Genomic DNA, 27553 nt, shown 5'->3' on the forward strand with positions numbered 1-27553 from the left:
GCTGGAAAAGCGCAGGAGGTCAGGCAGCATCCAAGGAACAGGAGAATCGACATTTCGGGCATAAGCCCTTCTTCAGGGCTTATGAGTAGGAAGGGTTTGGACGGGTATGGGCCAGGTGCTGGCAGGTGGGACTAGATTGGGTTGGCATGGACGAGTTGGACCGAAGGGTGTGTTTCCGTGCTGTACATCTCTATGACTCTATAACTAAGTCTTGGTATAACGCCCATTACAGAAGAACACCACTAGATTCAACTCTGCCGTCATTTGAAATTTATGTATGCCCAGCAGTGGATAATCTTCAAATGCAGGTAGAACTCTGGTTGATTAGCTACTCCCTTACTAATCTTGCTCCTGTCTTCTTGGTCAAAGTAAATTATCTTAGGTGAAGGCTATGAATCTAACCAGACTTGACTGTTCATTAAACCTGAGTAACTTATTTCCAGTGAACAAAGACCTGATCTGTTTTGATGTGGAAATGCAATTCCAGAGAATGATGAATAACACTCACCTACTCTAGTTAATTCCTGAATAAATTCATTTGCAGTGGCTAATCAAACAATTGTTTTCTACAAACTCCCTGTGACTTTGTTGGTTTTGACCTGATCACCATGAAATGTTCTGGGTGAACGGACTTTAAACAAGGTAGTCTGCACAGGAATCATTCCAGCAGTGACTAATACTGTGCTTTTTACAATGTAAGGTAACTCATTTGGTATCTCAGAGACAGCTGAAGTTTTTGTTTCCTTTTCTTAAAGGTTGCAGATGATGCAAGTAAATAAGAACAAAATAAAGACATTACATGATGCTGTACACTTTTTCTTTTGTCTACTCCTTGCATTATTATTAAGCAACAATTAAACTTATTAGAGGGAAAAATGTTTTGCTAGTAATTAGTTATACAGAGTCAGTCAGGACACAACATTTTCTTTATCCCTGCTTCTGTCCCTTAATCCGTGTAAAACAAATGCAAATCTGCTTTAAAAATATCTACTGCACAGAAGCTCTATTTTGCTCAACTTGTAAATCATTCAATTTACTTAAAGCATGCAAAATTTAAATATACTTTCATTTATCACATTTTTTTCAATCTCTGCCAATTCAGAAGTTTTTTTAGTTGCAAACAATGTTACCACAGGGTGCCAAATCTTGAGGGAAAGCCCTATATAGTCTGGTGTCACGAAAGGTTTGACAAGCTGTGCCAAATGGCTTCTTCAGAATGCAAGATTTTAATGAAGTGACTGGCTTCTTTGTGCTGCAACTGAACAGCGCAGATGGAAAGCTTTCTGCCAGCAGAGAAGTAAGTGCTGGTTTTGCTGTATGAAATTTCACACATACTCTTGCCTGCTACATAACCCTACATGTAAATCTTCAATTCACAGCAAATTCTTCCAACAGCTTTAATATATTAAATAAATATTGAAACAATTTGTCAAGTAACATTTGAAGGAAGTGCCACCAGTGCAGTCACAAAGACTGAAAACCTATACAAGTCACTACAGCTGTCAACATTCCTCCCTCCCTCCCAAATTAAATTACATGGATGAAATGCATGTAGAATTTTAAGAGGTTAAGCATGCCACATGATTCAGTTATATAGGACAGAAGTACCACAAAACTATAAAAAATATTTTCTTAAATTGTGTGGTGCCCAATTATGCCAGCTGTGCACCATGCGAGTTTGCTGGATTGGGGGCTGGGGTTTGATCACTGAGTCCTTCTGCTCTTTTCTATGTTTGCACAGTTCAACGTTCCTGTCAAGATATTTTCGAGTTGAGGCATAAAACTTAAGATAATGATTTAACAGTCACTATTTTCTTTTTTCTTTTTTTTGTCTTAATGGCTCCATACAAGGCAGAAGAAACAGAATGCAATAAATGCTGAGACTCTGCAATAGGTACAAGTTTATCTTAACTATAATGCTCAGATAATATGTCAATATATAAATTCCACATAACACTCGCCTCAGATCTATAGAATAGCAAAAGGACAAATATAATGTGAATTTGGAAACAGTTTTCTCTAAACTAGGGTAGTAAAATCTAACCTTAAACTCCAGTTTCCACAAGCTTAACTTTAATAGTTTCTTCATTTTTGATACTGTCCATTTAAGAAATAAATACATCATACTCCATAGCCAATAATTTGGTAAATTGGCCATTAAATGAAAGGTTTAATTTTGAGAATATACACAAAATAGCTTGGAAATATGGAACTCTAAGCAAGAGATATGTTAAACAAAACAATGGTATATCGTGTTAACTGGTAGAAAGACCCTCAACTTAAGGTAGATCAATCACTAAAACTGACAGGAAAGATTGGTGAAGTGAAAAATGTCAAATGAGGTGCTTACAATTGGCAGGAACATATAGACAATTGAAAAATTAGGAATAAGAGTAAATGAAACACGATTTATCCACCTGTGTAATAGCTTAGCCGGGAAGGTCACTAAGCAGATACATAAATGGATTTGAGAGAAAATAAAGGAAGGCGGCTATATGGTATGCTGAACAGGATCAATCTAATGCAAAAACAATGGGTTTATTGGGCCCAATTATGTTTTAATGCTTCTAATTTTATTTAATAGCACAAATATTACTACCTTATGGATGGAGGTTTGTAATCACCAAATAAAACTTATGCTACAGATTTACCAAGCAGTACCAATGTGCAATGAGAGAGAATCTAACCACTTCCTCTTGAAGTCTAGTAGCATTTATATTGCTGAATGCCCCCACTATCAATATTTTGGAGTCACCGTGACAAGCCACAGAAATACTGTGTGTGGAGGATATGTTCAGAGGCTGGGAAGTTTGTGGTGAGTAACTCATTTCCTTACTCCCAAAACCTATCAATTACTACAAGACACAAAACAAGATTTGCGCAGTCATTAACACTAAAGAAGCACAGCCCCATTTAAGACAAAGTAGCTGATTTGATTGGTATGGCACCCAATCCATCAATGATGGAAGCACAGTGGCAACAGAGTCAGTCAGCCATAACATACAATGCAACAACTCACTAAGGCTCTTCAATTGACATCACAATTGACATTCTGCCAGCAACAGCAATGTTACTATCACCATGGCAGGTCAAATTGAATTGTGTAGATGATATAATCCATGAAAACAACACAAGAAAAAGGTACAATAATTATCCTCAACAACGTGTTAAATACTAATTAACAGTTTAAAGCATCTTCTAATACCGCAATCTCCATTATCTAGGAGAGCAGGCACAGCAGTGGAAACACCAACAGTTATCAGTTCCCCTCCAAGTTAGAGAATTTCTTGACTTGGTATTATTTCATCATTCCTTTACTATCACTGGGTTAAAATTCTGGAACCTCCTCCTTAATAGCACATAGGGTGTATCTGCACTATGTTGAATTAAAATATTAAAAATTAAAACATGATTCACTATCACTTTCTCAACAACAACTAGGTTTGAACAATAAATGATGGCTGCTCAGCAACACTCAAATTCCAAAACCAAATAACTTAAGAACTGCTCACACAGTTTTCATAAAGGAATTAAAACAAATCCTTCATACAATAAAGAATATAATGATAAGAACGGGAGGTAGAAAACAGTCAAGGATGGTGAGATTATATTCTGAAACAGGCGTAAATGTGCAAAGTAAAACAAATGATTACTTTTCATTCCACTAGTATTATATTGTTAGACCTTACAGTCTAATTAACTTGCAATATATTTTTGCACTAAAGTACCGAAGAGGTATCCAATAATTAGAATGAACAATTCTGAAAGAAGATGATATCTGAAAAAGACAATATCACACTTGACATTCTGCCAGCAACAGCAATGATACTATCACCATGGCAGGTCAAATTGAATTGTGTAGATGATATAATCCATGAAAACAATACAAGAAAAAAGTACGATAATTGTCCTCAACATTAAAAACTAATTAACAGTTTAAATTACGTTTAGAGCGTGAGATTTCTTATTTATTAAGACATCATCACTTCCTGTATTGGTACCATTCTCACCTGTGGAGCTGGTGCCCCTACCACTGCAGCTCATTTTTAATAATACCAGGATATCCTTGCCAGCCGAATGAAAAATAGTTCCTGACTTTAAATACAATATAGCTCGCCACTGCTTCATTTCGGGCTTCAAATGTATACCAAATGCCTTGTGTTACTTTATTCCAATAGCATCTTATTACCAGCTCAAGTTTCCTTTCAAAACTTACTTCAATTTTGTCTGTTTTGGCATCACCCCAGTAAAGTTTGCCTTCAGCATAGTCCAATGCCAAGCCATTGGGCCAACCCAGAGAGGTATTTACTAAAATTATTCGGTCAGAGCCATCAAGGTTTGCACGTTCCATCTTCGGGTTTTCACCCCAATCTGTCCAGTACATGTAGCTGCAAAAATATTGATAAAATTAATTATTTTGTGAAGTAAACTAGATTAGATTAGATTACATTACAGTGTGGACTAAAAGCAACACAAATTACTGCTTTCTTTACAATAATGATCCAGACATTCCGATGGTGCGTTTTTGTCATTGGATCAACTTCGCAATAGTTGGCACTCAAAAACAGCAAAACAATTTTACACTTGTATACTTTAAAACACTGCATGCAAAAAATCATTTTTTTTATTCTGATGTAATATTTAAATAATATTTAAATAGCGATTACCCTAAAAACCTTTGCACACCTACCCAGTCACTGGATTAAGGACAATAGCTCGAGGTTCATCGAGACCTTCTGCTATCAGTATTTTTCTAGATGTTCCATTAAGTCTGGTCACTTCAATGCGGTCAGTTCCTGTATCAGTCCAATAAAGATTTCTTGCTATCCAATCAACAGCTATTCCATCTGGGTGGTTAATTTCTGTAGTTACCAATGTCTGGGCCCCTGAGCCATCCAGTAATGCACGACGAATAGCTCTAACTTCATCATCCGTCCAGTAAATATATCCCTCCACTGGATCGTAGTCTATTGCTATTGTATGTCGAATATCATCAAGCTGAAGAATAATATCTGTGAAATCTGGCATGTCTAAGGAGATGAGTCGTAAGTCTGTTCTTCTGGCAAGCAGCAAGACCTCTTCAGCACCTAATGTAAGGGCAGAATAAACATTAATTCCAGGATTGCCTTTAAACACTTATCACCTAAGTAAGCAGGTTAAAAGGACCTGATAGACAATATACAGCCTCCAAGACTCAATCCCAGATCATGATCGCTGCCCCCAAATGTTTGAAACAGCAGCTGTACATTCTACAATTAACAGAAAATATTAATAGCTAATTCTGCCATGGCCATTTCCAACTCCACTTGACACATCTTTTGCAGCTTCACTTGTTGCATTACCTCTTTTTACCTTGCAGCTTCCTTTAACTTTATTGTTTAATTACTTTTCCCATTCATCATATCCCAGTTTTTCCCTTTATATTCTTCTCTCCCAGCTTCCATGAAATATGAAATCTGTTTTGCTATTCAACTAAATAAAGACACAACTTTTACTCAATGCCATTTTCCTAAGTATCCTCTTTTTTAATGCCATTAACATCTAGAAATCTATGCAACTGTTTTGAATACACTAAAAGACAGTTTACACAGCTTGCTGCAGTGGAAAATTCTAAACATTTCCCTACCCAGGTGAAACATCTTTCCTGCATCTACTCTGGTGTCCTGTATGAATTTTTTGACGCTTCAATTGCATCATCTCTCCTACTAACCTTTGGAGCACGGGCTCCTCAATCTCTCCTTACAGAGCAATCCTGCCATCCAGTCTTTTTTAATTCATTCAGGAATGTGGAGAGTGTTGGCTGGGCCAACATTTATTGCCCTTCCCTAACTGCTGCTGAGAAGGTGGTGGTCAACTGTTTCCTTGAAACTCTGAAGTCCATGTGGTACACTCACAATGCCATTAGAGAGAGGAAGATTCAGAATTTTGACCCAGCAACACTGAAGAAACAATGATATATTTCCAAACCAGGTTTGGATTGGGACTTACAGATGGTGGTGGTCCAATGTAACTGCTGGCAGTGGTCATGGGTTTGGAATGTACTGTGTAAGGAGACTAGAGGAATTTCTGCAGTGCATGTTGTAGATGGTACACATGGCAGCTACTGTTAAGGGAAGTCACTCTCATCTCACCTCACCTCCAGAATTCAGCTCTTTTGTTCATGTTTGAACGAAGGCTAATAAGGTCAGGAACTGAATGGCAGTGATGGAACTTTGAGTTATTGCTCAGCAAGTGCTGCTTGATAGCACTGTTCATAACCCTTTCCAGCACTTTATTAATGATCAAGAGTATTGTGATACGGTAGTAATTGACTAGGTTGGGTTTGTTATTTGAAGGTTCAGGACAAACCTGGGCAATTTTCCATACTGCCAGGCAGATGCCAGTGCAATAACTGTATTGAAACAGCTTGGCTAGGAGTGTGGTAAGTTCTGGAACACGTGTCTTCAGCATTATTGCTGGCATATTGTCAGGACCCAAAGACTGCAGTATCCAGTGCCTACAGCTGTTTCTTGAGATCACGTGGAGTGAATTGAATTGGCTGAAAACTGGCATCTGTAATGCTGTGGACTTCAGGTAGAGGACAAGATGGATCTTCCATTTGGTACTTCTGGCTGGAGATTATGTGAATGTGTCAGCCTTATCTTTTGCACTGATGTGCTTGGCCCTCCAATCATTTACGAAGATATTTAAGGCGCCTCCATCTCCAGTAAGTTGTTTAGCTATCCACCACATTCATGATTGGATGTGCCAGGAGTGCATTGCTCAGATATGATACTTTGGTTGTCAAATTGGTTAGTTCTGTGTAACACTTGCTGCTTATACAGTTGGGCACACAAGTAATCCATGTTGATGACACAATGGACATCTCATATTTAGGTATGTCTGGTGCTGGTACTGACTTGTCCATCTGTACTCTTATTAAACCATGGGTGATCCCCTGGTCTGACGATGACGGTGCAATTGGGGATTTGTGGGACCTTGAAGTTATATGAGATCACATTTAAGTCTAATTTTGCTGCTGCTGCTGATGGCTCACATGCCTCATGGATGTCCATCTTGAGTTCATAAATCTGTTTAATAACTGTCCCATGTCGCACAGCTGTACTGCCATGCAACACTATAGAGGCATCTGAAATGTTAAGATGGACTTCGGCTCCACAAGCACTGTGAAGTGGTCACTCTTCCCAGCACGGTCATGAACAGGTACATCTGCAACTGGTAGACTCATGAGAAGTATGTTTTTTGCTCTTGGTGTTTCCTCACCATATGCTGTAGACTCAATCTAGCAGTTGTCTCCTTGAGGCCTCAGTTATCTGGGTCAGTGGTGGTGCTGTCAAGCCACACCTGAAGTCCAGAACACTAAAGCCCCCTGGAGTACATTGTGTTCCCTTGCCATTCTCAGTGCTACCTCTAAGAGGTCTTCAGAATGGAGGAGTCTTGTATCACTAATTTTGGAACTGCTACATTTGATCCTTACACCTAATTCGACAATAATGCTTATGAATAGCAAGGTTCCACTGAGGCGGTGAGAGATGTCAGGCCTCTACTCAAAATGTATCAAAATTGTCAAGATGCAATATGTGCAAGATCACAGTACCACATTGCACTTCCTCTGTGATGAAATCAGTCCTGTCGCCTGGACCGTACAGTTTGCTAATCCAGCTGGCTCCACCCAGGTGCAGGGTGCTATAGACTTTACACACGTCATATTACAAGCACCTAACAAATACGACTTCATCAATAGTAAAGTGCTCCATTTGGTCAATATGTAAGTCATTTGAGATCATGGCTATCACATCTTGGATATCTATGCCAGGTAGCCTGAGAAATGTCATGATACCTAGATTCTTGAGAACCACTTCATTTGAAGGGTGAATGCCTTACAAGGATGGTCACTTGGAGACAAAGACTAACCTCAGCAACCATGTATAAATAGCTCTGTTACACAACCCCCAGACTGGCACCGAGAGTAGATACAATGCTGTCAAAGCTCATTCTCTATCAGGGCTACTGTGGAGCAGACAATAGTCCTCTTGAAGATGAGGTCCTGGTGGTTGAATTGGTTTCAGGGTATTTTGGGGGATGGGGGGGTGGGGGGAGGTGGAAATGTTCTTGCAGTACAGTGCAGACAGAGTGTGCCACAGAATTCTTGCATGCTGTGCCCTACAAAACTGGAGCAGGCAAAGAGGAAATGTGATGGACTCTGCAAAGCTGGGAGAACGGTTGCAGTCTTCAGTCTTCTACCACCACCATCATCATCATAGAGCAGTACAGCAAAGGGCACAATAAGCGAGACAGGACTTGGTTGACAGTTTCAACTGTTCTGATGAAGAGTCACCAGACATGAATTGTTCACTCTGCTTTCTTCCCACAGATGCTGTCAGACCTGCTGAGATTCTTCAGAAATTTGTGTTTTAGTTGCAATACATCTGAGTTAGGTGAATGGAACATTCATTAACTGTAAATCAGTTGTTGCTCAAAAGACAAGGAGCTCTAGTTTAGTCCCAGAAGCGAATGCAGCTTTATTTTGTCTGCTCTTTCTTCACTTTTCCTGCTGTTCAATGAAAGTTATCATTAACAACTGTGAGGGCTTCACAACATGTGATACTCCCACTTTGAACAATGACAAGATGTTATGTTGCGATGGATGATGGGGGAAATGGCCAGATAGCTATTCTTGTAATGGAAGCTACAAGGACAGTCAGACAGGTAACGATTAAAAATGCCAACATATTTATGATGAAGTATCACTTATGCCATCTGCATGCATTTTGAAGCTGTTCACATTTGTTTTGCTCCCAGGACATCTATTGTAAAGGATAATTCCTAGCTGACACTGTTTGACCTAGTGCACTGGGCTGGGCTTTAATAATGGCCTTCTTAATATGGAGGGACACCTGGAAGGTCCCTTTTGTGAGCAAGATAATACAACAGCAGCACATAGAGACATGGTACATCTTTAATTAAGTGAGTTGTGGAGAACTGAGAAATAACTCAGGGCTTGCAGAGAGAAGCTCTGCATGAAATTCCCAAAATTAATATTTATTGACAATTTTTGGAACAATTTAGGCCATAGTTTTTGATACATTTTGCAAAGGCTTATTGAACAGTCTGTAATTTTGTCAGATTGACATTGTTTATCTGTCTTTTTTAAAAAACATATTCCTTTCATAAATGGAGCTCAACTATCAAAAAGTTTTATTTGAATATATCATTTCAAAAAATAACATTTGACCAAAAGGTTTTATCAGGAGTAAAACACTTATTTTAAATCTGTAATATTTTGTGCCTGGACATTTCACACATCAGCTTGATCATGCATTCTCCATACTCAAGTCTAGCATTCTTTCATCTTGACAATTATTTATTCTGTTGGAAAAAGATTAAAGTGACTTTTTCTGGCAACATTTTGTCAGTTGAATGCTCTACTAGCTAGCTGGAGGCATTGAGGGGATTTTGAAAAATTGCAAAACACAAGAACATACACATTCGATGGTAATGCAATGGACTCACTGATGAGAAACAGTAATAATTCACCCATGTTTATTACTATTAGCTGGTTTTAAAAGTGCCATTTTTCAGATTAGATTCCCCTACAGTGTGGACACAGGCCCTTTGGCTCAACCAGTCCACACCAACCCTCTGAAAAGTAACCAGCCCAGACCCATTTCCCTCTGACTAATGCACCTAACACAATGGGGCAATTTAACATGGCCAATTCACCTGACCTGCACATCTTTGAACTGTGGGAGGAAACCGGAGCACCCGGAGTTAACCCACGCAAACACAGGGAGAATGTGCAACCTCGACATAGACAGTCGCCCGAGGCTGGAATCGAACCTGGGACCCTGGTGCTGTGAGGCAGCAGTGCTAACCACTGAGCCACCCTGCCGCCCACAATGCATGCTTTCATTATAAAAATTAACAAGCATCTTTCAAGATCTCAAGATGTACCAAATCATTTTCAAAGTCAACACAATTCTTAGATAAAATATAGTCACCGCTGCAGTGTTAGGAAACAAAGCAGCCAATAAATGCTCAACAAGTCACATGAACAGCGATGAAATGATCAGATAATCTATCAATACCACTAAGGACATGGCTGCAATTAATCTTGGGTTTTCTCCAAGTGAACTATACAGTATGAGTTAAAATGTGAAATACAGTAAGATACAGATTTTTTTTTAAAGTATCTAGTTCTAAACATAATTTGTTTCGACAATAACAAGAAACAAATGAATAATTTTAGGACAGTGTTAAGAGATTGAACGTTCCAAGGAAGAGCAGTGACAGACATCACAAAGATAAAGCCAGGCATTTGTGGATTTTCAATGTGATCTAACTAGAAAAAGATTTTATTTATAATCTGAATTCAAAAATTAAATCACAGCCTTTGTGCATTCTACCTCTATACATTTCTACCAAAAGAACTTGACATGAAAATAGTAATTTGTTTTAAGGTTACATTGATGAGTTATATAATTTCATATGAAGAGATTACTACAGGTTTTCTGGGAAAACAACTGGCTACGTATAATCAGAAAATGTCAGGCACAGCACAAATGTTTTAATCATACAAGCAAAAGGAAAAGGCTACCTGTTTTGGCGACAGAAGGCATTTTGACTGCAATTTCCAATCAAAGGCTAGTAAAATGGGCGGCACGGTGGCCCAGTGGTTAGCACTGCTGCCTCACAGCGCCTGTAGACCCGGGTTCAATTCCCGACTCAGGCGACTGACTGTGTGGAGTTTGCACATTCTCCCCGTGTCTGCGTGGGTTTCCTCCGGGTGCTCCGGTTTCCTCCCACAGTCCAAAGATGTGCGGGTCAGATGAATTGGCCATGCTAAATTGCCCGTAGTGTTAGGTTAAAGGGGTAAAGGTAGGGGTATGGGTGGGTTGCGCTTCGGCGGGTCGGTGTGGACTTGTTGGGCCGAAGGGCCTGTTTCCACACTGTAAGTAATCTAATCTAATCTAAAAGAAGCTCATTTTCTAGCTTGTCAAAACATTGCAGTTGAAATGTCTTATACTGGTAGGGCATGCATTTAAGGTAAGAGGGGAAGTTTAATTTTTAAAACACAGTGGTAGGTGCGTGGAACACACTGCTAGGAGTAGTGGTGAAGGCAAATATGATACGGCCATTTAAGGGGCTTTTAAATAGGCACATGAATAAGCAAGGAATGGAGAGATGTGGATCATGGGCATGCAGAAGGGATTAGTATGATTTGTCATGATGTTCAGCACACCATTGTGGGCAGAAAAGCCTGTTCCTGTGGTATACTGTTCAATGTTCTACATAGAAGAGTATTTTCACCATCTTGGCTGCTTTATGGCAATATAATTGTGGAAAGGGAAACTGGTGTTGAATGAATTGGAGTGATAGAAGTGAGGACAGTGGAAAAATAACTAAAACTAAATTCCTTTTACTTAATCTTTAAAATACCTTAATGGTTCGTATTCAAGTATAATCTAGAATGTTTTGCATGCTGTCTAAATAAAGGGAATATTAAGGTGAAAATCTACGAGAAGCTACAATTTAAGCTACTAATAAAATTGCTTCAAACTAAAGTACAATCTTCATACAGGAACAGAAAGTCAAAATTTTCAAAATGAATAGTTTGAACAAACCATGGATCAAATTCTTGCATATAACGTAAAAGTTCAGGCACAAACAGCAAAGTTAATTTAAAAATTAGAAATGTATTTTAATATAGGCTAAAAGAAGAACTTAAAATGTATTGCTGAGCGTCTGGAATCAACTGAGACCTTTATTTTGTTGTTTAATTCTCCAATAGATCAAATAAAGTAAGGTCCTCAACACATTTTCATGCAATGGCATGGGAGTGCTCATTACAGAAACTAAAGTTCAGGATTCAGTACTGCAACATCTTCAAACTGAATTCAAGGTTTTAGCACCAACACAAGTCAACATCAGGTTATATGGCACCTACGGAAAAATAACTCAAATACTTCCTGAAGTCTTTAATCTTTAAATGTATTAGAACATGAATATACACAAACAACAATTTACATTTTCAGATAATTAATAAAATAATTTTATATTTTCAAAACATAAGATTCCTTAGATAATTATCCACGTTTAAAACTGAGAGGAAAATAAAGAGCCACTTGAGCAACAGAAAAATATTATTTCAAATGCTGTGAAGGATAATATTCAAGATAACAAATCTTTTTGGAATTCCTAATATTGTGAAAGTGACACAGTTTTCACTTTTTGTTTTTTACTTGATTGCTTTTTGGAGTAAATTTTACTTGATAGATTGGACAGTTAAATGTGAGCAATGCAAGCTGCCCACTTTATTTTAATTATTTTTTTAAATTATTGATTGAGGCTGCCTTATTAATAGTCATGCTCCAGAGAAATGCTGAAATGCCTGTTAAATTACATTTATAAAATTTCCATCAAGATTGACAAGAAAAACAGGAGAACTTCTCACGTGTTGACAAAGATTTTTTTTATCTTCCTCTGCATCACTTCACATTTGACAGGTGACAAGACAGTTTATAACATAGTAACAAATGTGCCAATTTATCAACCTAATGCAAACAAACGTAAAGCGCAGTCTCTGTCCTTCCAAGCACTGCCAGAACTCCTTGCTATTCCTGCCCCATTTGTCTATCTGTTAATCAGATTAGTACAATGTGGCATTGTTTCATCCAAATTCTCAGTCAACACCGCTGGGAACTCTTGTCCTTTCCACTCACTCAACTGTATAATGAAATAGGCAGTGAACAACATGGTTCCAAAGCTATTCCCTCCTGTCATTTAAATGCAGGAAAAAAAGTCAACATTGTAATACTTACTGACTGAATGGAACTAATTTCCAGCATTTATTTGTGCTATGCTTGGACCTAATGTGACGCATGCATTGAGAAGGGGTTGTTTATTTTACAATCTGTGATTTAGCTTTAACTTACAACTAATATGCCAGGAAGCTGTTAAGGTTAGAGTGAATGCACAATGTTGGCACTTATCATTAGGCAGGCTAAGATGTGGATGCACCAATGAACTTGAGTCTCAACAACCATCATTCATCATAACGAATGCTTGTTTTCAAACAATGTTGATCTCTTGTTAGGATATTTAACTCATAAATTGAAGGAACATGCAACATTTTGAACTTAAAACACAAGGACTGTTGTTATTACAAGATTTATTTTTCTATAGGAAGGTGAGACAACATATTTTGAGAAAAAGGTGAGAAAATAATGTTTTCCTTCTATTTTTGTGTACCTCCAACACCTTGCAATTGAACGGTTTCAAATTTTTACCAATGCTGGTTTATATCTAGTTAGATAAATGTAGGACAAAAACAGAGAATGTTGGAGAAACTCAGGAGGTCTGGCAGCATCTGTGGAGAGAGAAACATACATAACATCCTTAGTCCAGTACTTCTGAAATCATCATACTGAACCCGGAACATTAATTCAATTTCTCTCTCTGCTGTCATGGGATTCAAACCCAGGTCCCCAGACATGACCTGGGTCTCTGGATTTATAGTTTAGTGATAATACCACTACACCATCACCTCCTCACACAAAAAAAACTAATTGGATTCAAATACGTGGCACCTCCCCTATTAGTAAAATCTATTTGGTAACAAAGCCAGATTTTTGCTACTGCAATAGGTAGCTCGAGACATAACTTTTCCTCACTCAGGAGAAAATACCTGGTCAGATCCAATTTTTACTGCAGGCAGGCAAGGACAGCTGCAGGATGGAGTCAAGTCGACTGGCACAGAAACAGTTTGGACAAGTCCACTGAGGTTGCCAGTTTAGAATTAGAACAGCTTTATTGTCACGTGTACTCAAATGTGCACAGTGCAAAGTTTAGAAGTCGCCACTTACAGTCCCATCTTCGGTACAAAGGTATCTAGGTGCAGATTCTTAACTACAAATTGTTAGGAAAAATAAAAATCAGCAAAATAAAGAAAGAAGAAGTTCAGAATAACAACCTTTCCAAGTGGCACCTAGCCTCTCATCTGCAACTCGATTCCGTGCCTTGCTTCACCTCGAGGCTGGGAGACCTCTCTGTAGTTTTCAAGGCCGAAGTCCAAGTCAAAACTGCCAAGAGACCACCAAGCAGCGCCAAGAGACCATCACGCTAGGCCAGGATACTGCCACTTTGATTAAGAGGCCATTCTGATTTTCTGAGGCTTTGTACAAGTGGTCTGGTTGGTTTACAGGCTCTTGAGCCGTTACCACACCTCCACACTTCACCTCCCCTCACTCCCCTAGTCACTGTCATGACAACGCACAAGTGCCCAGTCTTTCCAATTCCACATGATACACTACATGCCAAACATGGGACCTTCATGTTCATTTACACAGTATACACTGTTAAGAACCAATAAATCCGATATAACAAAGGTATGTGTGGAACAGTTAAAAACAGTGCCCTGGGAGATCCAAGATGGCGGCGACCCAGCAAGTCTGAGTCTATAGTGCTCTTCCCAAGACTTGGGTAAAGTGGGTCACCCACCCCCACCACACTCAACAAATCATTCATAATAGCTGTTTAATTTAATTAGTTGCTTAGTATTACATTTAAAGAGTCTAATATTTAGTAAAAATGACCAAAGGGAAGGGAGCCTACAGCTCTCAGCAAGCAGGAACCCCTCCCCCACCCTCTCCAGCTGCAGCAGAGGCGTCCACAGCCGCCCCGGGGGACTTACCTACAGTGACAAGCCTTGTGGAGATGATCTCCAAACTGGAAGCAAAGATCGACGCTTTCATCGAAGAATCCTGAAGTCGATGTGACTCACTCTCGGCCGTGCTTCTGCAGCGCGGCCGAGATATCCAGGAAATCGAGCGCCAAGTGGGAGGGGCGGAGTTAAAGGCCGCGACCTCTGAAACTACAGCGCAATCGGCCGTGGATCGGGTCCGGACTCTTGAACAGCGAGTCCGGACCTTAGAGAATTACATTGACGACCTCGATAATCGAGGTCATCGAAAAAATATTTGTTTGCTGGGCCTTCCCGAACGGGAAGAGGAAGGCCAGCTTACAGCGTTCCTCGAGAAGTGGCTGCCACAGCTTTTAAATCTGGAAGCTGGATCAGGCCAGGTAGGGGTAGAATGGGCCTACCGGGTCGCAATACGGGGGCTCGGCTCGAATCAGCGCCCACGCCCAGTCCTGTTCCGGCTGCAGAGCTACAAGGAGAGGCAGATACTCCTAGAAGCCTCTGGAAATCTTGGAAAAGACCCCCAAGCTATGATCTATAAAGGATCCAAGATCATGTTATTCCAGGACTTTTCCCCAGCTCTGGTCCGAAAGAGGAAGGCATTCGACGAGGCGAAGAAGTGTTTAAGGGACTTAAATATTCAGTACTCCTTACGCTACCCAGCAACGCTACGCTTTAACCATGAAGGATCTCTGTATAACTTCGGATCACCAGAAAAGGCTAAGGAATTCTTGGACTCTCTCAGATAAATTGTAAGAGATAATGGATGTTGGTTTGCCTTTCCCCCCTCTTCGGTTTATATCCCCCCCCCCCTTTTTTTTTTTTTTCTTACTTTACTGATTAATATTATCATGGGGGGTGGGGAGAGGGATTTGATTTTCTCCACCCCCTTGGGGTTGTTTTCTTTTATTATTTTATATATATATGTGGGGTATATGTATATGTGTGTGTGTATATAATGTTGGTGGGGGGAGGTGGTTACCTTATTCAATTCTACCTCTGTCTTTAGGAGCGGGGTTGTTTCTCCCTTGTTATTTTGTATTAGTATATCTAATTATTATTTGCTGAGGTTGTAATTTTATAGTTAAATGTTTATATATGGTATTAACATTACCAAATATATCCAGGTGTTGGTATGGGTGGGGGTAGGGTGCTCACTGTTAACTCTAGCTTTGTATTATATCTGAATTCTCCTCATTTATTGAGGAGTGCCTGGGTCAAGGGTGGGGCATTGGTTGGGAGAGGATATGATGGACTTTTGGAGAGGAAGTGACACCCCCTGGGAACAAGGGGGATACGTTTTATATTTTTTTTATTTAGAAATAGTTTTTTATTGTATTGGTGTGAGTGTATTAGAGAGGCTTTATTTTTGTGAATTTTATATGCTCTATGCTCGGGATGTTCTGGATAGGGTTTCCCCTCCCGAGGAGTCTCGGATTTGCCCAGATGATTATGGTTGATCAGTCGGTTAAGTGGTGCACCTGGAATGTCAAGGGGAGTAATTCGCCAGTCAAAAGGAAGAAAATATTATCAAATCTTAAGAAGGAAAAATAAAGAACACTTGAAATTACGACAGGGTGGATTTGATCAGGCCTTTTTTCTTCTTTTCGCTCAAAAAGCAGGGGAGTTGTTATTCTTGTTCAGAAGAATTCCCCTTTCAAAATCCTAAAGCGATAAAAGACGAATCTGGACGATATATTTTGACTAAAACCCTCATAAATGGAGAGGAATATGGGATTTTAAATTTGTACTGCCCCCCAGCACACCCCTTTAAATTTATAACAGAAGCTTTTGGTGCCCATCCTACAAATATAGGGGGAGACTTTAATTGTATTATGGATCCGGAAATAGATAGGATTCCCAAGAGTACTGCAGGAGTATCTCCCAGATCTAGACAATTGATGTCTTCATCCACAGGGCAGAGACTTTTCTTTCTACTCCAATCCACATAAATGTCATACTAGAATTGATACGTTTTTTGCCTCCTCGATTTTTTTAAATTCTAGATCATCCTGTAAAGTAGGTAGTATAGCAATTTCTGACCACGCTGCTGTATATATGGAAACTAAGGCGAGGAACAATGGGACATCCCCTCGGCATTGGCGTATGGACCCCTTCCTAATGAAAGATAGTAAATTTGTAAAGTACTTCTCTCAAGAATTTAAAACTTTTTTAGAAATTAATTCAGGTACAGCTAGCAACCCATCAATGATGTGGGAGACCATCAAAGCTAACACGCGAGCTTTGATCATCTCCTACTCAGCGACCCAGAAGAAATTGAAGGGAGAACAAAAGCGTCTGCTTGAAGCTCGCTTAAAAGCAGCTGAAACAGCATACACTGATAGACCTTCTATTATTAAATTGCAAAGGATTACGGCTCTTAGGAAAGCTCGAAACACTACGCTTACTCAAACGGCTAAGAGGGAAATATTATTTGCAAAAGAAAGGTTATATGAATATGGCGACAAACCGGGTAGATACTTAGCATTTCTTGCAAAGAAAAAAAAGGCCCCTCAGACTATTACATCTATCAAGGAAAGTACGGGTATTCTGACTCATGATCATAAAAAGATTAATGCGATCTTTAGAGAATTTTATTCTCAGTTATGTAAATCGCAGGATTGTGAAGATAGGACGAGGAGGATGCAGTCATTTTTTAAAAATTTGACCTTTCCAGGCTTAACTCCGGAACAGGTATCGGTCCTAAATGCTCCTCTAACAGTCCAAGAAATACTTGATGCAATTAGGCAACTTAAGAGTGGTAAGACACCGGGTCCAGATGGTTTTCAAGCTGAATTCTATAAAGAATTTACAGAAATATTGGCTGGTCCACTTATGGACATGTATAACTATGCATATAGTCAGGGCTGTCTCCCGCCTTCGCTGAAAGAGGCAAATATCTCTCTTATCCTTAAAAAAGGAAAGGATCCAGAAGATTGTACATCATATAGACCAATATCCTTGCTAAATGTAGATTTTAAAATCCTTTCTAAAACGTTAGCACTGAGACTAGAAAGGGTACTGCCACATATTATAACGGGGGATCAGACAGGGTTTATTAAGGGCTGTAGATCATCCAATAATATTAGAAGGGTTTTGAATATGATTCAAGCCTGCCATCAGGGAAAGATACCAGGAGTAGTAGTTTCATTAGACGCGGAAAAGGCATTTGATAGGGTTGAATAGTAATATTTGTTTTACACATTGGAAAGGTTTGGTGTTGGACAGGTGTTTACCAAATGGGTCTCAACATTATATAGTGATCCCAAAGCAGTTGTGGTTACCAATGGATTAGGTTCGGATAGCTTCAGTGTGGGTAGGGGCTGCCATCAGGGATGTCCCCTCTCGCCATTGTTATTTACGCTAATAATTGAACCACTAGCAGAAGCGATACGAGCCGATCCTAATATAACGGCCCCGAGAATTGGTACAGGTAAACATAAAATTACCCTTTATGCAGATGATGTTCTTCTATTCCTCAGTAATCCTCTGATGTCCGTACCTCACCTAATCTAAGTTATTAATACATTTAGCGCATTCTCAGGCTATAAAATTAATTTTTCAAAATTGGAGGCTATGCCAATGGGTGGCCTTGCTATGACACCCCACCTAGTGGATGGATCCCTTTTTCCCTTTTGTTGGTCCCTGGAGGGTTTTTTATATTTAGGCATTTTTATTACCCCAGTATTTGGTCAGTTATACAAGGCTAATTTTGTGCATTTACTGGAAAGGATAAGGCAGGACCTCCAGCGATAGGGAGACCTTCCAATTTCCTGGTTGGGTAGAATAGCACTAATCAAAATTAATGTCCTGCCCCGTCTCCTATATCCTATGAGAATGCTTCCGGTGATGCTGCCGAGGACGGCTTTATGTAAATTATATGGCTGGCTGGGCTCCTTTATCTGGAATCATAGGCAGCCCCTCATTAAGCTGAAGAGGCTACAGCTTCCACAGACAAGGGGAGGATTGGACTTCCCAGACTTTAGGAAATATCAGTTAAGTTCCCTATTAAGTTACATAGCTGATTGGGTCTTGTCTGATCCACAATCAATCTGGTTGGACATCGAAGCCTCTCAAGAAAAATACCCACTTATTAACCTTTTATTTCCAGACAAGAGGAAAATCATTACAGATCACTGTAAAAACCCTATAATACTAAACACAATTAAGGCTTGGAATATAATGCGGCAAAATGAGGGCAATTCACATAAAACATCCCCCTATACACTGATAGTGGGAGCATGGGGATTCCAACCGGGATTTACAGACGCCACTTTTAAACTCTGGAGATCCAGGGGTATCTCATGTCTAGGGGACCTATTTAAGGATGGGGTCCTGATGTCTTTTGAACAGCTGCGTCAGAAATTCGGATTACCTAATGGAGACCTCTTTCGATACTTCCAATTTCGAGATTATATACAGAAGAAGACTACGTTATTAGATAGTCTTTATAAATCAGATAGAGAATGTAGTGTCCTACGACCAGTGGGGGTATCTTCCGTCAGTACTATTTATCATTTACTACATGATAGAGTATCCGGAGATATGGATAATCTGCTTAAAACATGGGATCAGGATTTGGGACTAGAAATCTCTATAGAAACGTGGAATGATATTTGGGAAAACGCTAGAAGAATTACTATCTGTAACAGAACCCAGGCTATCCAGCTGAAGATACTTCATAGGGCCCATATAGCACCGGTTCGACTGGCAAAATTTAAGGCAGGAGCATCTCCAATGTGTCCCAAATGCAAAATAGAGGTGGGCACTCTTGTACATTGCCTATGGACCTGTCATAAGATCCGTAGATATTGGACTAAAATAGCAAGTACCCTGACAGAAATTTTAGGAACGGAAATTAAAGTGACCCTGTAGCTCTCCTTTTGGGCTTTTCGAACTTTCCCTCACTGGACATGTACGGGAAGAGACTATTTTCTATTCTTTCTTTCTGTGCAAGGAAAAATATTTTGGTGAACTGGGTGGCTGAGCGCCTCCCTGGACTTTCAAATTGGCACAGATTAATTATGGAATGTATTCCCCTTGACTTCCTTACAAATATGCTGCACCGAAAGACCGAATTATTTTATAAAATATGGCAGCCCTCCTTGAATTACATAAATACAGATATTTCGGCTATCCTAACAAAGGCTTTTATTTAATTGAGATTACAAACCTGGCTGGTCCGCGGCCCCTCGGGGGAGGAATCCCGCACGAATACGGGTTTTATCATATCTGATGCTAACACATCCCGAGCATGTAAGAGACTTAAATATACACCCTGATTAGTTGTAGGTTAGATTAGTAGATAGTTGTTTTGTTTGTTTGTTTTTTTTTCTTTTCGGTTTTTTTTTGTTGTTTTGTTTTTTGTTTTTTTTGTCAAATTTTGGCTATTGTATATTTGAGCTAATTGTATATCAATGTTTATATCTGAGAGTTTTGTTTATTTTTGTAAACTTGTAAAAAGGTTAAACTTCTAATAAAAATATCTATAAAAAAAGAAAAAGACTGAGATAGGTTCTTGATTGTCAAGGGGATCAAGGGTTATGGGGAGAAAGCGGGAGAGTGATGTTGAGAAGCTTAACAGCTATGATCAAATGGCGGAGCAGACTCAATGGGCTGAAAGGCCAAATCTTTGCTCCTATGTCTTCTGGTCTTATGGTTAACTTTGGCTGTCCTCATCCCTCACTAGAATTTGATTTAATTGTATATCAATGTTTATATTTGAGAGTTTTGTTTATTTTTGTAAATTTGTAAAAGTGTTAAATTTCTAATAAAAATATCTATAAAAAAAAACAGTGCCCTGTTCTTAGAAGTCAGAAAGAATAGGTACATGCACTGTGCCTCAACAAAATAGATGACAGCCATTCGCTGGCTCATTTCTCATGCCAATCGGAGTCAACCTGCTTGGTCTAAAATTTAACAAACCCTGATTGTGAACTGCCAGTCAATTAATAGATGCATTCTCCATGGCAATGCCTCTAATAAGCAGCACTTTCCTCTCATGTAGTATAAATGTTGGTTTTCCTCTTGAATTTGTATTCTTGCAAAATATCCTGTTGAGTACAGAAAGCTTCGACAAAACATGTTTTTATTCAGCGATATTGATACTATTCTTTCTGTGATTGCTTTTCTCAATGACTATTTATTTACATAAGGATTACCAACAGATGATAGTTTTGTTATTGATACTTTAGCAGCAACAATAACGTTCATGTATTCCATACATAAACAGGAATCCATTTTCAGTCAAAATTTACAGCATTAAAGCTATTAATGCAAAATAAAACTTCTAAAAATAATAAGGACACAAGCAATGTATACAATAAAATTCAAGACTGCCAAGGTGTCAATTTGAATGTTCTCAGAAAATATCACGTTTTTAAAATTGAATCAAAACATGAAAACTTTACAAAATATTATGGACAGGATAACAAGATTGAAAATAAAGAAAAACTGGAGAAAGCCACAAAATAGATTTAGTTCATAAACCATGTCTGTTATGAATACATCAATATTTTGAAGTTCCATTTTAGGTATGAAAAAATAAATTATATTACTATTGGGATAATAATGATTGCTAGGAAAGGTATCAGAGCAAGTAACAGAACTAAAGTGTTGGCATGATAAGTCTCACTGAAACAAACTACTTTGGATTGGACAAATGATTTTATAGAAGTCAGGTTTTGTTTCTAGAATCTTCACTAAAACAACGTTTGAAATTACTACAAAACCCCTGAATCCAGCCGTGTCGCGACCAAGAGTCTGCAGAGATTTGAATTTCAGATTGGGCAGTGATAGTTCAGGCTGATCTGGATCAATTGGGATTAGGGATCACTTTAAGCATGGGAATATACTGATATTCAAATGGTTAACACAGGTGTCCAACAGCATGTGACACTTAGCTAAATTGTCCAGGTAAGTCTTTCTACAAATAAAATTGCTCAGTTAAAATTAAAAGGTGCACTGCACATTCCAAAACGTTTAGTTTTCAAGCAATTCTGCTTTTTAGATAGCTGGTTTTGAGAAAGTTTAATAGTTCTGAATGACCCCTTGAAGAAATTAGATCCTATGTTTAGCCATTTGGTGAGAATCATCTCAGGAAGTGGGAAGTAATAAAGTCAGAAACAAACCTTGGATGAAGGTCATTTCATTTCTAAAGATGAGTTCCATCCAAAAGCAAACCAGTGAAAATATGTTCATTCCTGTTCTCCCAAACGTCAAGAATTAAGCTGGTCACAACATTCAGATCACGTACCTTTTTTACAAATTTTTCCATCTTTTTCCAGCTGGACCCCAGTTGGGCAGGCACATTTGAAGAATGGTTCTTTTGGGGAAAGCAGGCATAAATGAGAGCATCCTCCATTACTTTCATCACATGGGATATGAACTGTGAAGGGAAAAATGAATATCATTTCCATTGGTGAAATGAAATTCAACAAACAGTCATAACCCCTAAATTAAGATGAGTCAACTATATCTCCTGTACAAAATGAGACTATTAATCACATTATCATCCATTTCGGACTCCCAATCTTTTCTGATCACAAAGTCTTTGTTGGTGTACGACAGTGACAAGGAAACTGCAATGGCCTTACCACAGGCCAAATCAGCCAAACTTCTCATTCTATTCACTGTTCAGTGGCTCTCTCCTCTTTCATTAACAAATGCAATAAATGCAAATGGACTGCTAAACATTTTTTTTTCGCAACATCCCAAACATCATCCTGGTTATACACATGCACATTCTGAGTTTCTTAGAGATCAGTAATGGGAAACCTTTGCTAATTTCTCACTCTCCCACCATCTGGAGAATTGAGGCCAATGTTTATGCTATCTAACATGATCTGGAGATGCCGGTGTTGGACTGGGGTGTACAAAGTTAAAAATCACACAACACCAGGTTAAAGTCCAACAGGTTTAATTGGAAGCACACTAGCTTTCGGAGCGACGTTCCTTCATCAGGTGATTGTGGAGGGCTCGATCGTAACACAGAATTTATAGCAAAAATTTGCAGTGTGATGTAACTGAAATTATACATTGAAAAATTGATTGTCTGTTAAGCCTTTCATCTGTTAGAATACAGTGATAGTTTCACTTCTTTCATGTGTAAATCACAAGATCCTTTTTTTTAAAGTTGCATTCTCGGGTAAGCTGTTAACAATGGTGATAGCTAGACAATATGTTGAAGGTGTTAGCCCCCTGTGTTCTCTGTCTATGACCTGATGTTTAGATTGATTCTAATCTAAAAAGTGAGATAACAGAGTTTTACATAAATTCATGCAGTTTTTGAGCCCAGAGTTCTACATGAATGTACGCAGTTTTTGAGCAAAGTGCAATGTAACTCTGCAAGTACAAATTCACCCCACAAAATATATGTGTGCATGTGGGTCTTTGTCTGTGTGGGGTGGGGGTTGAGTGTGAGAAAGTGTGTGTGTGTAGTGAGTGCAGAGAGTGCAGAGTGTCTTAAGTCTGTGAGGGGGTGCATGTGTGAGTGTGGGAGTGTGTGCGTCTGTAAGGGTGTGTGTGGGTGTCTGTGTGCATGTCTGTGTGTACCTCTGTCTGTGTGTATGTGAGAGTGTGTGTATGTAGGAATATCTGTGTGTGTATGTAGTGCAATGGTGATCACCTGTAATGTGACATGAACCCAAGGTCCCGATTGGCCCCATCACAATCAGTTACATCACACTCCAATTAAACCTGTTGGACGAGAACCTGGTGTTGTGTGATTTTTAACATAGGACAAAATATTACCTCCACCCAACTTCAATGGAAGAGGCATCTAACATATATAATTCTCCTATACAGATCCTACAAATAAAATGAGATTAGATAGATATAATTTAGTTCCTTTGTTGCTTGCACTCATATGCATTTTTTGATTTTCTGCTCCATTATTCCATACTTTCCTAATTAAGATTCAAATATCCTAAGAACAGGAAGAGTGCAAGTGACTCAGAAAACTTAAAGTTTTCAAGGCTTGCATGATGAAAGAGATTAGACTTATGTGGCATGACAAAGAACAATTTTATTTAATTGCCAAATTACGAAATGAAGTGCTGGAATTTTTTTGGACGCGGTTTTCTCTATAGTGGATTTGGATTGCATTCATGTTCACTTAAAGATCTTAGTATGATTTTTTTAAACTGAGAATTTATTTGACGTACACAACAGCTTACAGGCGTTGAAAATTTCACCACATCACAAACAAAGTCTGCTTTGAAGGGAATTTAAAATTCATTCTTAAAGGAAACACGTCCACAAGATCTAACACAAGATGAGTTGCGTTTTTCCTCAGTTAGCAGAACATTAATGAATCATTAATAAACACGATTCCTAAGAGTTAGTTTTCATTGGCAGGTCATTAATTAGAGACAGTTCTCTGGTTACTTCATTATAAGAGGAATTTGAATTTCACCACCAAAGTGTTATGCTACACAAAATGAAGGGGATTTTTGGGGTTGATCGTGCTAGGATTTGCACGGGAAGCAAGTGTTGGCACAATTCTTGGTTTTTAATTAGCTTTCCGTACTAGCCATCATGCACACATTTTGATATTGGAATATAAATGGCTGGGGGAGGATGAAAATACAAACATAAAGCAAAGCAAAGTTTTAACAGTTTATGATCCCTGCACTTTGCTTCATTGTTGCTCTTGAAGATAAATTTGAAAACTTCTACAAGAGACAATTTTAGCTTTTTATGCGTTTAATGGAAAATGCACTTTAGTAGAAAGAATAGAGGCATGAACTATTTTCTAAATGGGAAGAAGATTCAGAAGTCTGAAGCGCAAAGAGACTTGGGAGTTCTAGTCCAGGATTCTCTCAAAGTAAACTTGCAGGTTCAGTCAGTAGTTAGGAAGGCAAATGCAATGATGGCATTTATTTCGAGAGGATTTGAATATAAAAGCAGGGATGTACTTTTGAGGCTCTGCAAGACTCTGGTCAGGCAACATTTGGAGTATTGTGCACAATTTTGGGTCCCATATCTCAGGAAGGATGTACTGGCCCTGGAGCAGGTTCAGACGAGGTTCACAAGAATAGTCCCAGGAATGAAAGGCTTAATATCTGAGGACTTTGGGTTTATACTCGATGGAGTTTAGAAGGATGGAGGTGGGAGGGTCTAAGTGAAACATACGGAATACTGAATGGCTTGGACAGAGTAGATGTTAGGAAGACGTTTCCATTGGTTTCAGACACTCGGATCCTTAGAGTAAAGGGAAGACCTTTTAGAACGGAGCGAAGGAGAAACTTCCAAGGCCAGAGAGTGGCGAATCTATGGAATTCATTGCCACAGAAGGCTGTGGAGGCCAGGTCATTGAGTGTATTTAAGACGTAGATAGATAGGTTCTTGATTGTCAAGGGGATTAAGGGTTACAGGAAGAAAGCAGGAGAATGGGGTTGAGAAATTTATCAGCCATGATTGAATGGCAGAGCAGACTCGATGAGCAGTCTGATCCAGTTTATAGATTCTAACTGAGCAATGTTGCATTGAATATTAAGACTGTCATTTTCTCTTTCTCAGGACTAGGTGTTGGGAGTGGGAATGTCAGATGGCAACTAATTTGCTGGCCCCATCACCAAGAGAGCTTATTGTACTGTACATCTAAGATTTTGTTAAAAGCTGACTTTCGGTAGGCCTCAACAATGTTATCCCAGATTCTCAGAAGCTATCAGTCAGTTACAGGATAGGTAAGTCCTAAAGACCAGTGATCAGAGCTTACTCTTCAGGCGATCCAACCATGAGAAGTTAGGTCACTTTCCTTTGCTTCATATGGGTTGTGGGAGGAAGGCTTTCAGAGGCTGCCATTCTTTTCTCCAAAGCTTGGCTTCTCGTATCCAGTTGGGGCAAATGGAGTCATTCCCACCTCCTCTTACTAAACTGACAGGTAGGTTGCCCTCTTTACACAGTTGGGAAAAAAGTCACCTTTCACGTTTGACAGAAGGGCAGCTATTTGGAGAAATGACAAGCTGATGCCTTTAGATGACCGCTAAATTGACCAGCATATGACCTTATTTGTTGATGAATTGAGCAAAACATTCTCACTTTAGATTAGGTTAGATTAGATTCTCTACATGTGGAAACAGGCCCTTCGGCCCAATCAGTCCACACCGACCCTCCGGAGAGTAACCCACCCAGACCTATTTCCCTCTTACTAATGCACCTAACACTATGGGCAATTTAGCATGGCCAATTCACCTGACACGCACATCTTTGGATTGTGGGAGGAAACTGGAGCAAACCCATGCAGACACGGGGAGAATGTGCAAACTCCACAAAGTCAGACACCTGAGGCTGGAAACGAACCTGGGGCCCTGGTGTTGCGGGGCAACATTACTCACCACTGAGCCAGCGTACTGCCTTAGAACTTAATTGTTGAGGAGGCAAAAATGGCCAACTCACATAATTGTCTCCCCACCTCGCCACCTCAGGGAGGGGAAAACTGAACCCTCATGTTCTGTTCAGATGGCTGAAACAGAACAGGGAAAAAAAATTCCAAAGTTAGAAGAAGTTTTCAAGCTTAAATGCTTATAATTTAGATAATAAGCCTTTTTATTAGCATTCCAGCTGTAGCAGAAATGGAAGAACTTGAGATTACTTCAGCAGTGAAGACTTTAAATATACCCTGAAGTAAAAGTCAATTCAAGGGTGCATTGTTTGGTTTTAAATCAGTGTTCAACCTCCAATCTATCACATCTGCTAAATCTGAACTGCAATGAATGTTACATGGGCCTGGCCAGGAACAGGCAAATCAGGGTAGTACACAGGTTGTAGGAGCAGACAAAATGCTGATACTAATAGGCACACTGTGAATCTTGCAAATTTCACTGAGTTTTGCCAGGAAATCAATTTACCAATCATTGTTCTTAAACAAACTACTGAAGACTGTCCAAGAAAAGTGTCACAATTGCTTGGTTGTTTTTATTTGTATGTTTCTCTTGGGTTCACAAAGACTTTAAGGAGAAAGTGAGATCTGCAGATGCTGGAGATCAAAGTTGAAACTTTATTGCCCGAAACGTCGAATCTCCTGTTCCCTGGATGCTGCCTGACCTGCTGTGCTGTTCCAGCAATAAAGTTTCAACTTCACAAAGACTTTAGCCTGATAGTGACCTAAATCAAGTAATAAGAGAATACATAACCACATTTTTGTAGTATTTCAAAAGTAAAGCTAGATCACCATTACACAATATTCCCCATCCATGCTCCACAATGTCAGAACCCTCAGCAATGTCCAGTGATTCAGATAAAATACATGTTCTCTCATCCATCAGGACCTCACCAACATCCTTCAACACAGATTCAAGTGCTCAAGCCCTTTTAGACTTCCAAATTTAACCTTCAACATTGCTCTTTCAGTCCTGAGGCTTGGAACCCAAAGTTTACAAGAAATTATCAACATCTCATGGAAGATTCACTGCGGACGATTCATAAACAGCTAAAGCTGCATTCTGCACATACCTTGGCACAATGGTAAAAGTAAGAATTCCCCAGTGTGAGACTCAATTGACTCAGAAAGCTCATGGAAGAAATGAACAATCCCAATAACTGAATCACAAATTCAAAGAAGGCATTACAGTCACATACTCCACTGCTAGTGAAAGAATTATCAGGTTCTATTACTGTAATGTAAAGGTGTAGCTATTGCTCTATAGCAGCTAATGCAGGGAGGAGGTAGGGGCGGGAGAGACAGAGAGAAAGAAAGAACGAAAGAAAGATCGAACGAAAGAAAAAAAGTGAAAACAGAATGAAAAAGCAAGAGAGACAGAGAGAGAGAAAGACAGAGAGAGACAGAGAGAGAGAGAAAGACAGAGAGAGACAGAGAGAGAGAAAGACAGAGAGAGACAGAGAGAGAGAGAG

At 39.2% G+C, this 27553-nt stretch overlaps 1 protein-coding gene across 1 annotated transcript in view; it reads right to left on the reverse strand.

Moving 5' to 3' along the window:
* lrp5 (low density lipoprotein receptor-related protein 5) overlaps positions 1-27553 on the reverse strand; it is a 180143-nt gene that overhangs the window by 91783 nt on the left and 60807 nt on the right. The window contains exons 4-6 of the mRNA XM_043705916.1: positions 21954-22085; positions 4691-5087; positions 4217-4388 (exon numbers count right to left, since the gene is read on the reverse strand). Of these exons, the coding sequence (XP_043561851.1) occupies positions 4217-4388; positions 4691-5087; positions 21954-22085 (701 nt within the window). The remainder of the gene's footprint in view (positions 1-4216; positions 4389-4690; positions 5088-21953; positions 22086-27553) is intronic.

This window comes from Chiloscyllium plagiosum, chromosome 16 (assembly GCF_004010195.1).
Source record: "Chiloscyllium plagiosum isolate BGI_BamShark_2017 chromosome 16, ASM401019v2, whole genome shotgun sequence".
Taxonomy (NCBI): domain Eukaryota; kingdom Metazoa; phylum Chordata; class Chondrichthyes; order Orectolobiformes; family Hemiscylliidae; genus Chiloscyllium; species Chiloscyllium plagiosum.